This window comes from Thalassophryne amazonica, chromosome 1 (assembly GCF_902500255.1).
Source record: "Thalassophryne amazonica chromosome 1, fThaAma1.1, whole genome shotgun sequence".
Taxonomy (NCBI): Eukaryota; Metazoa; Chordata; class Actinopteri; order Batrachoidiformes; family Batrachoididae; genus Thalassophryne; species Thalassophryne amazonica.
Genome location: NC_047103.1, coordinates 22084639 through 22097953, shown reverse-complemented (window position 1 = coordinate 22097953; position 13315 = coordinate 22084639). Strand labels below are relative to the sequence as shown.

General features: G+C 42.0%; 1 protein-coding gene across 5 annotated transcripts in view; it reads left to right on the top strand.

Annotated features, from left to right (window-relative positions):
* The window catches only part of tmem108 (transmembrane protein 108), a 142648-nt gene that overhangs the window by 108551 nt on the left and 20782 nt on the right, over nucleotides 1–13315 (top strand). For 4 of the 5 annotated variants that reach the window (XM_034167036.1, XM_034167008.1, XM_034167013.1 and 1 more), the window contains one exon: nucleotides 3198–3281. In XM_034167036.1, the coding sequence (XP_034022927.1) occupies nucleotides 3242–3281 (40 nt within the window). In that variant the 5' untranslated portion in view covers nucleotides 3198–3241. Of the gene's footprint in view, nucleotides 1–3195; nucleotides 3282–13315 lie in introns of all 5 variants that reach the window. The other variant, XM_034167031.1, reaches the window with a different exon arrangement.

The following is a 13315-nucleotide window of genomic DNA, read 5'->3' as shown; positions in this document are numbered from 1 at the left end:
TCGCAAATTTGCAACATACCATCATTATTATTATAACATTATAACATAAAGTCATTACCAGAATACCCAATATTACTATCTAGTTTTTGTGCAAAAGTGAAATTAATAATCTCAACATTATTTACCATCTACTTAAAGGCAAAAACACACACAAAACATTTTTTTATATACAGCTATATAAATTCGGGCGTTAAGGGGTTAAGTCTCTGGATGTTGTGGGGCTGTCTTGGCTGACACGCCTCTGCAACATCGCATGGCGATCGGGGACAGTGCCTCTGGATTGGCAAGCCGGGGTGGTGGTCCCTCTGTTTAAGAAGGGGGACCGGAGGGTGTGTTCCAACTATAGGGTGATCACACTCCTCAGCCTCCCCGGTAAGGTCTATTCCTGAGTACTGGAGAGGAGAATTCGACCGATGGTCAATCAATCAATCAATCATTTTTTTTATATATAGCGCCAAATCACAACAAACAGTTGCCCCAAGGCGCTTTATATTGTAAGGCAAGGCCATACAATAATTATGTAAAACCCCAACGGTTAAAACGACCCCCTGTGAGCAAGCACTTGGCTACAGTGGGAAGGAAAAACTCCCTTTTAACAGGAAGAAACCTCCAGCAAAACCAGGTTCAGGGAGGGGCAGTCTTCTGCTGGGACTGGTTGGGTCTGAGGGAGAGAACCAGGAAAAAGACATGCTGTGGAGGGGAGCAGAGATCGATCACTAATGATTAAATGCAGAGTGGTGCATACAGAGCAAAAAGAGAAAGAAACAGTCGAACCTCGGATTCAGGAGGAGCAGTGTGGTTTTTGTCCTGGTCGCGGCACACTGGACCAGCTCTACACGCTCCATCGGGTGCTCGAGGGTTCATGGGAGTTCGCCCAACCAGTCCACATGTGTTTTGTGGATCTGGAGAAGGCGTTCGACCGTGTCCCTCGGGGCACCCTGTGGGGAGTGCTCCGGGAGTACGGGGTCCAGGGTCCTTTGCTAAGGGCTATCCGGTCCCTGTACGACCGCAGCAGGAGCTTGGTTCGCATTGCCGGTAGTAAGTCAAACCTGTTTCCAGTGCACGTTGGCCTCTGCCAGAGCTGCCCTTTGTCACCGGTTCTGTTCATTATTTTTATGGACAGAATTTCTAGGCACAGCCAGGGTGTAGAGGGGGTCTAGTTTGGGAACCACAGAATCTCGTCTCTGCTGTTTGCAGATGATGTGGTTCTGTTGGCTTTGTCAAATCAGGACCTTCAGCATGCACTGGGGCGGTTTGCAGCCGAGTGTGAAGCGTCCAGGATGAAAATCAGCACCTCCAAATCCGAGGCCATGGTTCTCGACAGGAAAAAGGTGCTTTGCCCTCTTCAGGTCGGTGGAGTGTCCTTGCCTCAAGTGGAGGAGTTTAAATATCTCGGGGTCTTGTTCACGAGTGAGGGACGGATGGAGCGTGAGATCGATAGATGGATCGGTGCAGCATCTGCAGTGATGTGGTCGCTGTATCGGACCGTCGTGGTGAAGAGAGAGCTGAGTAGGGGGGCAAAGCTCTCGATTTACCGATCGATCTATGTTCCGATCCTCACCTATGGTCATGAGATTTGCCTCATGACCGAAAGAACGAGATCGCGAGTATAAGCGGCCGAGATGAGTTTCCTCCGCAGGGTGGCTGGGCACTCCCTTAGAGATAGGGTGAGGAGCTCGGTCACTCGGGAGGAGCTCGGAGTCGAGCTGCTGCTCCTCCATGTCGAAACGAGTCAGTTGAGGTGGCTCGGGCATCTTTTCCGGATGCCCCCTGGACGCCTCGCTGGAGAGGTGTTCCGGGCACGTCCCATTGGGAGGAGGCCCCGGGGAAGACCCAGGACATGCTGGAGGGACTACATCTCTCGGCTGGCTTGGGAACGCCTTGGGGTTCCCCCGGAGGAGCTGGGGGAGGTGTGTGTGGATTGGGAGGTCTGGGCGGCTTTGCTTGAGCTGCTGCCCCCGTGACCCGACTCCGGATAAAGCGGAAGAAAATGGATGGATGGATGGATGGATGAAGATTCACAGGACTCATGCCATCAAGATTCATGCGTGATGGTCCGATGATTTTCTGAAAAAACTGTTTGATGAATTTTTCTGAGATTTGGTACAGAAGATTTTTGAGGGAGTGTCTGTGGTAACTCAGACTTTCTGACTGAATCCTTGTGGGCTCCCCAGAGCTCCAAAGAAGGGGAAAAATGCCCTTTTTCACACTGTTCAACTTATTGCAGAAACTCTGTTCAAACACAAGTAACAAAAAATGTCATTCTCCTTGAATCATTCTAAAGTTCCCCCAACAGTGCCGAAATGACATTTTGCAGACTTTTCAATTTATTGCTGAATAACTGCTTTTTCCTTGAACCATGTTGACCTACACAACCATTATCATTGACCTTGAATCATTCTAAACTCCCCCATGCCCCTGCAGCCCCCCCAGTAGGAGGCATGGGGGCCATTAGTATGTCACTCTCTCATCGCACACATCTCTTGCACAACCGTCAGTTGACTGCAACCTGACCCCTCATGTTTCACGTCAGAATCGCAACAGAATATTCACACTTGTGGAGTGACAGGTGCTCAAGAGTGCGCATGTGTAAACATGCTTTTATTAAAGATGTGGTGCTGGCACCTGTGTTGCATAAGGTCATGACTACAAAGCAGGATACGGCTCATGTAGGAAAGTCACGCACATTCACAGTTCTTCCACTGTGAAAGGCCATGTGTGTGTGTGTGTGTGTGTGTGTGTGTGTGTGTGTGTGTGTGTGTGTGTGTGTGTGTGTCTTTTTAGTCACTCCTCCTAAAGAGCACCCTTGGGCTCTTGTCCCACTGACACACAGGCGATGGCTGCCTAAGAGCAAAGCTTACCGGTCAATGTTTAAAGCTCCATAATTGGTTTTACCGATCAGTGTAGACCACAGAATGCCAATGCTGATTTAAAGCCGAGCACTGCTGCAGTCTAACCTGGGCTTTTATTGTGAAATATTACTCATGGTTTTTCCCTGTGTGGTGGTCATTACATGGATTAAACAGTCAAAGTTAAACTACACAGTCCTATCTGCAATCTCTCCTTTTTTTTTTTCCATCACTGCATGTCCGGACATAATCACAGTGTATCACCCAGATATTTGATCATGTCCTGAAAGTGATTTTGATACCTGAGTACTAGGTTTTGTCTTACACCTGTCTTTCCCTCTCTGCTAGAGAACCATGAGCACTGTAGACGAAGAACCGGATCACATGATACCATGAAGACAAGCCTGCAGGTCCTGCGCTGCCAGCTGCTGAGTGAGTAAAGCTGGGGGGTTTGGGATGGGGGTGTTTCCGTGTGATCCAAGAGGTCTGAAAGCTGTCCCTGACTGTGGTCAAGGCCAAATAGTTGATTCTTCATCCTACCAAAAGCTGTGGTCTCAGTCCAGATCAACCTGAATGATGATGCACTTTTGGTACTATTACAAGTATTCTGGACTGTATTTGTGTCTACCAAAATAGAACTGATCTGGCTCACTGGAGTATTTGTAATCTTCAGCCTTGTTCAGACTGCCAGTAAATATCTGATTTATGCGCACAACTGATTTGAATCTACTGCGATAGAGTGCCAGCCTGTCTGTGGTGAACTTCTGTTCACGCCCTGTGTCTGCTGGGATAGGCTCCAGCCCCCCGTGACCCGTGATTGGAGTAAGCTGGTATAGAAAATGAATGGATGAATTGAATCTGATTCCATGTTGCAAGTGTACGACATGGTTTACTGCAAAGTGAGCTGGCGTTCTTCACACAGATAACACTTAAAACACGATCAAAAACGGTGACGACAGTGCTTCATCCTAAAAGACGGGTCAGTGCACGTAAGTAAAATACAAAGAAAAATCCATCCTAGCAATTAAAAAACTGTTCCGTCGATCACTCTGATGGCTGCAGGAACAAAACTATCTTTATATCACTTGGTTTTACAGGCCAGCAATTTCTATCTGTGGCCTGATGGAAGAAGCTGAAACTCACCATGTAGTTGGTGGGAGTCATTTTTCAAAATAAGGCCAGTCATCCTCTGTGACTATTTGGTATATTGATATTCTGGGTAAAACTGTGGCTCTCCAATCAGCCTACTAGACCACCTCACAGTTTGATTCAGAGAACCTTTATATTTTAGGGTAAGGTTGTTGAACCAAGACACCAAGCTAAAAGATAAAATCGATTCAATAAATGAGCAATAAAAAAGGGTCAAGAGTGTTCTATCAATGTGGAAAAGAGTCTACAACTCCTACTAGATGGGACGCCAGTCCAACACAGCTTATAGGCCAACTCCTTATCCACTGATGTACCTGTTCTATGACCTGAACAAGTAATGCAGTTATTTCACAAAATGTTTAAGACAGAGTGCTTCCTGGACTCAACAAAACAAAACAAAACAAAACAGTATTTCAATATGCTCTTTGGTTAGTAAACTGGATATCCAAAAAGAAGAAAAGGTCAAAGGCACTCTCTCTTATAAATACTTAAAAAGTCTTTATTTGCTTGGCTAGGTCATCTTAAACCATAAAAACACAGTATTTCAGCATCAAGTCTTCATCGAGGAGTAACAGCTTCTTCTGCAGACAAATATGCCAATTTAAAAGGAACAGAGCAGCTGATGCAGACGACAGTTCTTATATTTCAATTATATCAGACACTTCTTAAATTAGAAACGCTCAAAATATAAAATTTCTCTATCTCTCATATTGAGTGAAAAAAATATTCCTTTTATGATTAGGGTTGCTATGAAATGCCTTTCGGGAAGCACACTTGTTGGAGATCAGATAATATACTGTCCATGTATCCCCTCAGTTCTTGTTTCATTTGAACCTCAGTTGCTTTAAATTCAGACCATAGGAGCAAATCTGTGGAAGGCTACCAGAGCAGAATGTCACATGAATATGGAACAGAGTGGGGGGGTCAGTCTGGGAGCAGTCAGGATTCTGCGCTGTTGGCTGGTTTCTCGTATGCACCCCAGGTTCCACTTCAGGGTTGCAGGGCCAAAAGCTCTTTGACAAGTCGACTTCAGTCCAGAAGTGATCAGCGTGTGCTGGACCGCTGTGAGTGATTCGCGTATAGCCGTGTCCGAGGTGACACATGCACATCGATGTGCTTTAATTTAAAGAGACTGAGCTGCAGGCTTTCTTTTTATGCAGCACTTTACATGAAGACCCAATTGTGCTACTTTTACTGTCACACACAGAAGACTCAGTTGGGTTTTATTTTCAGGTGTATTACTGTCCTTCCCACTGTCGCCAAGTGCTTGCTCACAGGGGGTCGTTTTGACCGTTGGGGTTTTTACATAATTATTGTATGGCCTTACCTTACAATATAAAGCGCCTTGGGGCAACTGTTTGTTGTGATTTGGCGCTATATAAATAAAATTGATTGATTGATTGACTGTCGCCTTTTTGCATGGTGCTGACCTGAGGTCTGTCTACGTGCACATATTTCTTATTCACTCTCTCCGGACCAGACACAGAGAGGAGACAGATTTACCATAACATTTGCAGGCTGGAGGTGACAAAAGAAAAGGTGCTACAGATAGAAGAGACTTGAGATGGATGATCTACTTCAGTACAGGCATCACAGGTTGAAGTTTCTCTTTCTTTTCTTTTTTTTGGGGGGAGCTGGTTGGTTTTCTGTTTTCCAAGTCTTGCAGTGCTCCTTGTTTGTTTACACGTTGTGACGACATGATACATCTGAAGCACTATTGAAAACCCTCTGTTCAATACTCTCATTTGAAGACACTAGGGGCGTTGCAGTAGGTCGCTTGTGCACACATGCAGTTTTTGAGATACCCAGATGTGAAACTGAGAACCAGGCAGTGTTTGGCTATCTAGAACTCGGAAGTCCAGGTCGTTGCAATGGAATATTTCTGCCACAGAAATGACAGATTACGCTTAAATTTGAAAAATCCTTTGAAAGAATTAGATAGTAGACATACCTGGGTATAACTGTTGATACAGGTAGTAGGAACAACTCACCATTGTGGACAACAGTTCTACGTCGTATTTCCATTCCTGATTGTCGTCTTCTCTTGTCAGCTCTCTGCAAAATCTAACAGCTCCTGCTTTCTCTAACCCGTGGTTGAGACATTCCTATCTTTTAAATACTCTCTGATGCTTTTAATCGTCCATGTCTCAGCCATGGCATTACTTCGACTACCCAAAAATAGATTCAAAATGGTGTCACGATTTGTTGTGCCTAGCCAGGCGCGTCGCTATGTTGGTGGTGCATGTGCACAAACGACCTACCGCAGCACCCCTAGTATCTATTAATGTGAGTATTCTGGGAAATCTAATTTTGCCCTTTAGCTCAGTCTTCAAAGCAAAGCCCAACAACAGAGGTGCAGTACTACAGTCTAAAGTAAATCCAAACCATGCTTGTATTTCATAAAGTTCTCTTTTTTTCTTTTGGATTCACTTTTTTGCCATTTTTCAAACAACACAACTTTATGAATAGTTTTATTGATGCTAATAAATACCTCATTCTGCTTTTAGCCTTTCCAACCCTCCTCAAAACATCATACAGAGGTCCTCTAGAATTCCCATTAATAGGAATCATATAGGATTTACTTTTGCCAATAGGAACCCTATAAGAATCCTTTAGGAAAGAATCCTACAGGATTTTTGGTAGAATTGATATCAAAAATCCTATAAATCCAGAGAACACTGGACAAACTGCTGGACATTATGGACAATACCAGTCACCCTCTGCACACCGTCATCAGCATCCAGAGGAGCCTCTTCAGCCACAGACTGCTCCTTCCCTGAAAAACTCCTTTGTCCCTCAAGGGGGAGGAGTAACAGGAAGACAGAGGATGGGAAGGAGAGGAACAGTAGTAGCTAGTAAGCCAGTAGCGGACAGTATTTCTGGTATTTATATTTGTATTTACATTCTACAAATTGTTTTTTATTTTTACTTTTGATACTCTGTGTGCTTCTTACCCTGTGTGCTGCTATACAATGCTGCTGGAACCTCAATTTCCCTGAGGGAGTCTTCCCAAGGAATTAATAAAGTTCTATCTAATCTAATCTAATTTGTAGGATTCAAAAACCAGTTTGCACATGCATATCCATATTGTGGGACTTTGAGAATGTTCAGCTTGAATTGCAAACTATTTTTTACTGTAAGATGTATATGAAAAATACAAATGATTCCTTCCAGTATTAATCCTATAAGAATCCTTTCAGAAAGAACCCTACAAGATTCCCTATAGAATTCTTATAGGAATCCTATGGGCTGTTTAATCATGATAAGAATCCTGATAAGAAGAATCATGATAAGAAGTTTCTTCTTCTTCTTCTCTACAAGAGTCAAGACAGAAGTCAGACTACCAGAGCAAGAATTTTAGCTGAGGAAGCTTCTGCGATTTGAAGCGAAACGTCCTCGTGTCAAGCAACCCAGTCCAGTCGAAGATTCAAGCTTCTCTACCAGTGAAAATGTACAAATTGGCATTAAGTTGCTCTAACCAGTAGTATTTGTGAGCGAATGGAGTTGTATAACTGCAGGGTGTAATTCCGTCTCCACTTTCCAGGCACTTCCTGTTTAATAGTTCTCCTTCCTTTACCTCTCAGATTGTCCCGATCCTCGTCACAGATCTGGAACTATAATCCTAGTAAACAGCCCAGACCGTCTTTGTTGATTTATTTTTTGACTGATCCTCAGATAAACATGTCAAAGCTGCTGTACGCCGACAAACACTTTGTGGAGCATTCAAACAGGAAGCCATTATCCTGCTGCAAAAGCCTTCTCTCTTATCAGTGGCCTCACATCTGTAGCACTCTGCCTGCTCCACCTCTACACCACTCGGCCCAGCCAGCCCTTCTCTGGGATGGTCCCGGTGGTGCACAGGATGCTGCCTATCTCTGTTTCCTCCCATGAGAAAGGCGCGCTACCTCGAATGGCAGACAAACAAGCCTCAGAACAAATCAGAGGAATGTTTGCACAACTTTGATGCCTTGTTTATACAAATGCGGAATTTGTCTTTCCATGATGCTGGAATTATAATTGCAAACGTGGTCTGATGATGCAGTTATGTAGTTAGTCATGTAAGCATTGGAGAAGGTGCTATGCTTTTTTTGAGAATACTAATGTGTACATTTAATCCTGTTACCTAAAGCCCAGTCATAAAATCTGTCTACTATAAATCCAATAAAATAAACATTTACTGTATCAACTGCGGGACAGATTCATGATTCAATAATGGAATTTTTGTTGCTTCTTAAGAGATCTAAATAGATATGTGATATTGCACATATTATTATGGAAGAGAAAGAAATAAAAAGAAATGTAATTGGAGATCACCAGATCACCTCCAAAATGCAGTGGAGTCTGCCACGCCCTAGTATCTATCTGTGGTGCAAATTTGGTGAGAATCTGTGAAGTAGTTTTGAAGTAATCCTTCAAAGCCTATATAAAGGGAAATCTTGATCCAGAATCTGGATTCAGATCACCTCCAAAATTCAGTGGAGTCTTCCATGCCCTATTGGAAGACTCCACTGTAGTGCAAATTAGGTAAGAATCCATGGAGTAGTTTTGACGTAATCCTTCAAAGTGTGTATAAAGTGAAATCTTGATCCAGAATCTGGATCCGGATCTGGATCACCTCCAAAATTTATTGGGGTCATCTTTGGTCTAATATCTATCTGTGGTGAAACTTTCATCAAAATCTGTGCAGTAGTTTTGACGTAATCTTGCTAACAGACAGACAGGCAAATAAATAAAACACAGGTGATTTTATTGCGGCCTCGATGGAAGTAATCATCTACATGTGTATAGAACAGAGCAGGTAGCAGCATATAGCTCTGGGTTCAGTTCCCGGTCACACAGTGTGTCTGTGTCCTTGGACAAGACACTTTATCTGCATTGTCCCAGTTCACCCAGCTGGAAATGGGAAATGGATTTTGGCTGGGAAGTAATTTACCCAGCCCAGTGGTGGGCACAGTTCCGATAATCCTATAACATATTATTATCGAAGATAATGTTTTCATTATTGGATTATCTTTTTAGATAACTTTGAAAACCATTATCAGACTAATTATCTTCCTATAAATTTTTGTCCGATAACTTTTAGACCGATAACGTAGTAAACAAAGCTGAACAGCGACAAACATTTTTAAAATTTAAAATCAGTTGAGTACCTACCTGTTAATAGTTTCATAACAGATGTATAGTTCTACCCTCTGCAAATAGAAGAGACCTGCTTCCAGGAGAAACTGCTCCATCCTCTGCAGGCAAAGGAGAACTAGTCACACAAAAAAATCATTTCCTTTAACACCGTACTGATACACTGGCAATATCACCCAAGTCATCCAGAGGCATACATTTTTAACTTATGGTTCAAATTTTAACCAACTAATTTCAGAGAAGTTATTTAAAATTACTGTCGCATCTGAAGTTTTATAAAGTGAAAATATCAGATATATTTTTAGTTTTAAAGTAATGCGCTAATTTTTAAGGTTTTGTGAGCACATGCTGTGCCCAGCAGTGCATTATGGGTAGAATAGGGTAATCTCAGTACATTCACAACAGGACAAATGCATTTCAGACACTCTGTTCAGGCTCCACGGACAACAGCATTAAACTCTAGTGCCTAAAACTCTTGTGAATATATTATCTGGGTTTATAGACATTGTTATTGTATTTGCGTTAATGTAGCAGACACAGATTATCTGGAATTTTGTTTTGGCAGGTTTTCACGGTCTCTACAGCCATCTACTGGCCAGTAGTGTTCATGGCAGTATTCATCTTGAAGCTGGGCAGACACTGTATGATATTTTTAATCACTGTACTCTGTTTCTGTTCAAACTGTACCACAGAACCACACGGTGTAAAAGTTCAGCGCGCCAGATTTATGTTCTCACACACATTGTACATTCAAAAACCACACGTCGGACTTGTGTTTCCAGAAGCAAAACGTAAGCTTTTTTTTCAAACTTAATTTACAAAAACTCTTGATGGGAGACATCAAAGTTTAAAAACAAAACAAAACTACAACAAAAAAACATTACAAGACAGGTCTGCGGTGTTTGCACATGCACAGTGCGAGTGGTTGGATGCTTATAGCTCTTCAGCAGCAGGATACCCTCACGACAGTCGACCAGAATAATATCAAACAGGTTTGATTTTCAGTCGACCATTCGATCGGCGATTAGGAGGTAGTCGTGAGATGTTAAACGCAGCTTGTTACTCCATGTACACTGCACGATGCAGGACGTGTGATTAACCTGAAAATCGGTCCAAAAAATTCTTGCATGAATGAAAAATCATCTGAAAAAGGGCCAAAACTCACACAGTGTAAAGCCAATATTTATGTGTCAAGACAATATTGAGTGCACGTTTTACAATATAATAAAACGTGTGCACAATATAATAAAACATACACACAACATCATAAAAAGTGCGAACAACATCATAAAACCTGCGCACAATATAATAAAATGAGTGCACATTCTCTCCACATGCAAAACATTTTGCAATGACACTTCCAGGGCTCCGTAAAAATGCCTGTTTTTACAAATAAAAAAATGGAATATTTTACAAAAGCACATTTATCTGTAAACACCAACACATGACACACTAACGACATGACATTAACGTGTTGGTTTGCATAATGAATGACTGAACCAATCAGTGTTTAGCAGAGGCACATTTTACCCAGAATCCTTTGCGATCTGTGTTTGTTACAAAACCTCAGAATTAGTGCATTATTCAACATTAAAAGATATGTTATATTTTAACTTTGTACAAATGACAGAATTGACATTAATGGAGTTATTCTATTGGTATTAATGTTATTTATAAATCAAAACCATACGTCAGCACTGCTTTATTTTCCAAGACCTTCGTCTGACCGGAGCATCTGATTATCTGTTATCGAACTTAATTTTTTGGTTATCTGTGCCCACCACTGACCAGCCAAACTTAACCTTACCCTGGGTGGGACAAGCATCCCACTCAGTGGAAGTCGTAGACTCTTTCACTCCACACTACATAATCCATGGGTATGCACCTTCTCCAAAGGGCCTCGGTGCCTATGTTGGACTTACTTGCCTTTTAATAGATGTATCATCACTCTGAAAATGTTTTAGGAAATGAGCCATAGTAGTAGTAGTAGTAGGGGACCAATGATAATGGTAGTAGTTGGAGTTGTGATAGTAGTTGGTAACTGGGGTAAATCCTTACTGGTTCATGAAGCCCACCAGGGTGGTGCTATTCTCTGGTTTCTGTAGCGTAAGTGAACAGGAGTTTATGACCCCCCCCCCCCCTTAGATGGGCCACCAGTCCATCACAGGTAACTTCCCCAGCTGAGGCCGGTACCCATTTACAGATTGGAGGATTTGTGCAATGCAGATGAAGTGTCTTGTCCTAAAACAGACTGGTAGCCTCAAGCACACATGGAATCGAGCCCTGGTCTGTAAATCGGTAGTTCAGATTCTATTCCACAGAGCTAAACCTGCAGCACTGTTTTGAAAGGAAACGATTAAGTGCGCAGGGTTCTTTGAAGTCATATTAGCTGAGCGTGCCCTGTCCAGGTGTGATAATCCAATCTAGCAGTTAGGCAGACAGCTACCAGCCAGCTTGCAAATTAAGGCTTTTGTCCGCTCAGCGCTGATGGATGTGTTGTGTTTCTAGGGTCGGCTCCGACAGCATGTCAGAGACATGGGCTTCGTTAAACAGGACCCCGTATGACTTTGATTTGATTTATTATGCCTTATCCTCAACAGTGAGATAAGGATTAGTTTTTATCAGGCAGCAGAGTCATGATGTTCTGAAGGACTGTGTGCACAGATAAAACTCGAACGTTTACCCTCTGCATGTTTGAGTAATATTCATTTGACTGTTAATGAGCATAAATGAGCCTAAATGTGATTCATGCAGGAGCGGCTTGATGCTGAGAACATATGGTTGTTAAATGCTCTGGGACTTCTGCACTGTAGCATTTTTGCATGTTTATCCTATTTGCTAAAGAGAGAGACATAAAGAATTCCCTTTTGTTCTTTGACATTTACATTTCAGGCATTTGTTTCACAGTTTTGTCCAGAATCCTTGAAATAATTGCACAAACATAATGTCAGTATATTAACTGAGTACATTTTGATATTCGTCACAATGCACTAACTCGATAAAGGTACATTTATTTTCCTTTGATCCTGACCATTAAACATCTGATTATAGGGTCAGAGGATTGAGGATCTGGATCAAAGAAATCAGGGTGAAAGACCACAGCTCAAAAATCAATGATCAAAGGCTGGAGCTGCTCCATGATTATATGAATTATTACATTATTACATGAATGTTTGTTGTTCCCAAACGTATCTCAGAAACAAATTTTGATTTAAATCTGATCATTTTTTGTTTGTTTTTGTTTCATTTTTTAAGATATCCTACTGATACTCAAACTAAGTTTTTAAAAATGTAACATCAAGGCCTGGATCTTATTCTCGAATGGAGGAACCTCTGCTCACAAGCCTGCCCCTCTGACCTCTGGGCTACAACCTCCCTAAGTAACTGGACAAGCTAACATAATTAAATCATCACTTTTACAGCTAGTTTTCATGAACTGAGAGACTGAGCAAGAAGGAGAGAAGTGAAGGAAGCCATCAAAACTTTAATGACAACTGTTCAAAGTGCAACGTTTGTCTCTTGTGTCATGGCTTTATTGTGGAACTGAGTGATATTCATGCAAGAAAACGGTTCAGATTTAGGCTCATGCCTCTTAGAGAGTATACCTCTAATCCAAGGCCCAACAGCACTGTTTATACGTATGGACTCTGCTCATGTTCTCCTTTCTTTGGTCTTAGTATGCATGGTCCTTGTATCCTGTTAGCTGACATTTGATTCTGATCACTATTCTTTGATTCTGATCACTACTCTTTGATTCTGATCGCTAATATTTTTCCCCTGAGGTTTCATCTTGATTGCAGAACTTTGATCCTTATTGCTGCTGTCTTGCATTTGTTGGATATCTCTAAAAGACTTACTTCATTGGATTTTCTTGGTCACAAACCTTTGATTCTGATTACAGGATCAAAGAGAGAAGGATCAAAGGCCAAAGGCAGGTGCAGGATCAAATGAATCAGGGTAAATGATAACAGCATGAAAACCAAAGATTAAAGGCTCCATGATCTGGGTTTCCACCAATTTTTTTGAACTTCTCTTCTCTCAAGGCCTATCACTCAACCAAAATGTCATTAAAATCTGTTTATTTATTTATTTTTTAGATATCCAGTTGCTAAAATTGTCACAGAGAAGGTGGGTGATGTTAAATGTCCCAGAAAGTAATTCTGAAGCTTTGTCTTACATAA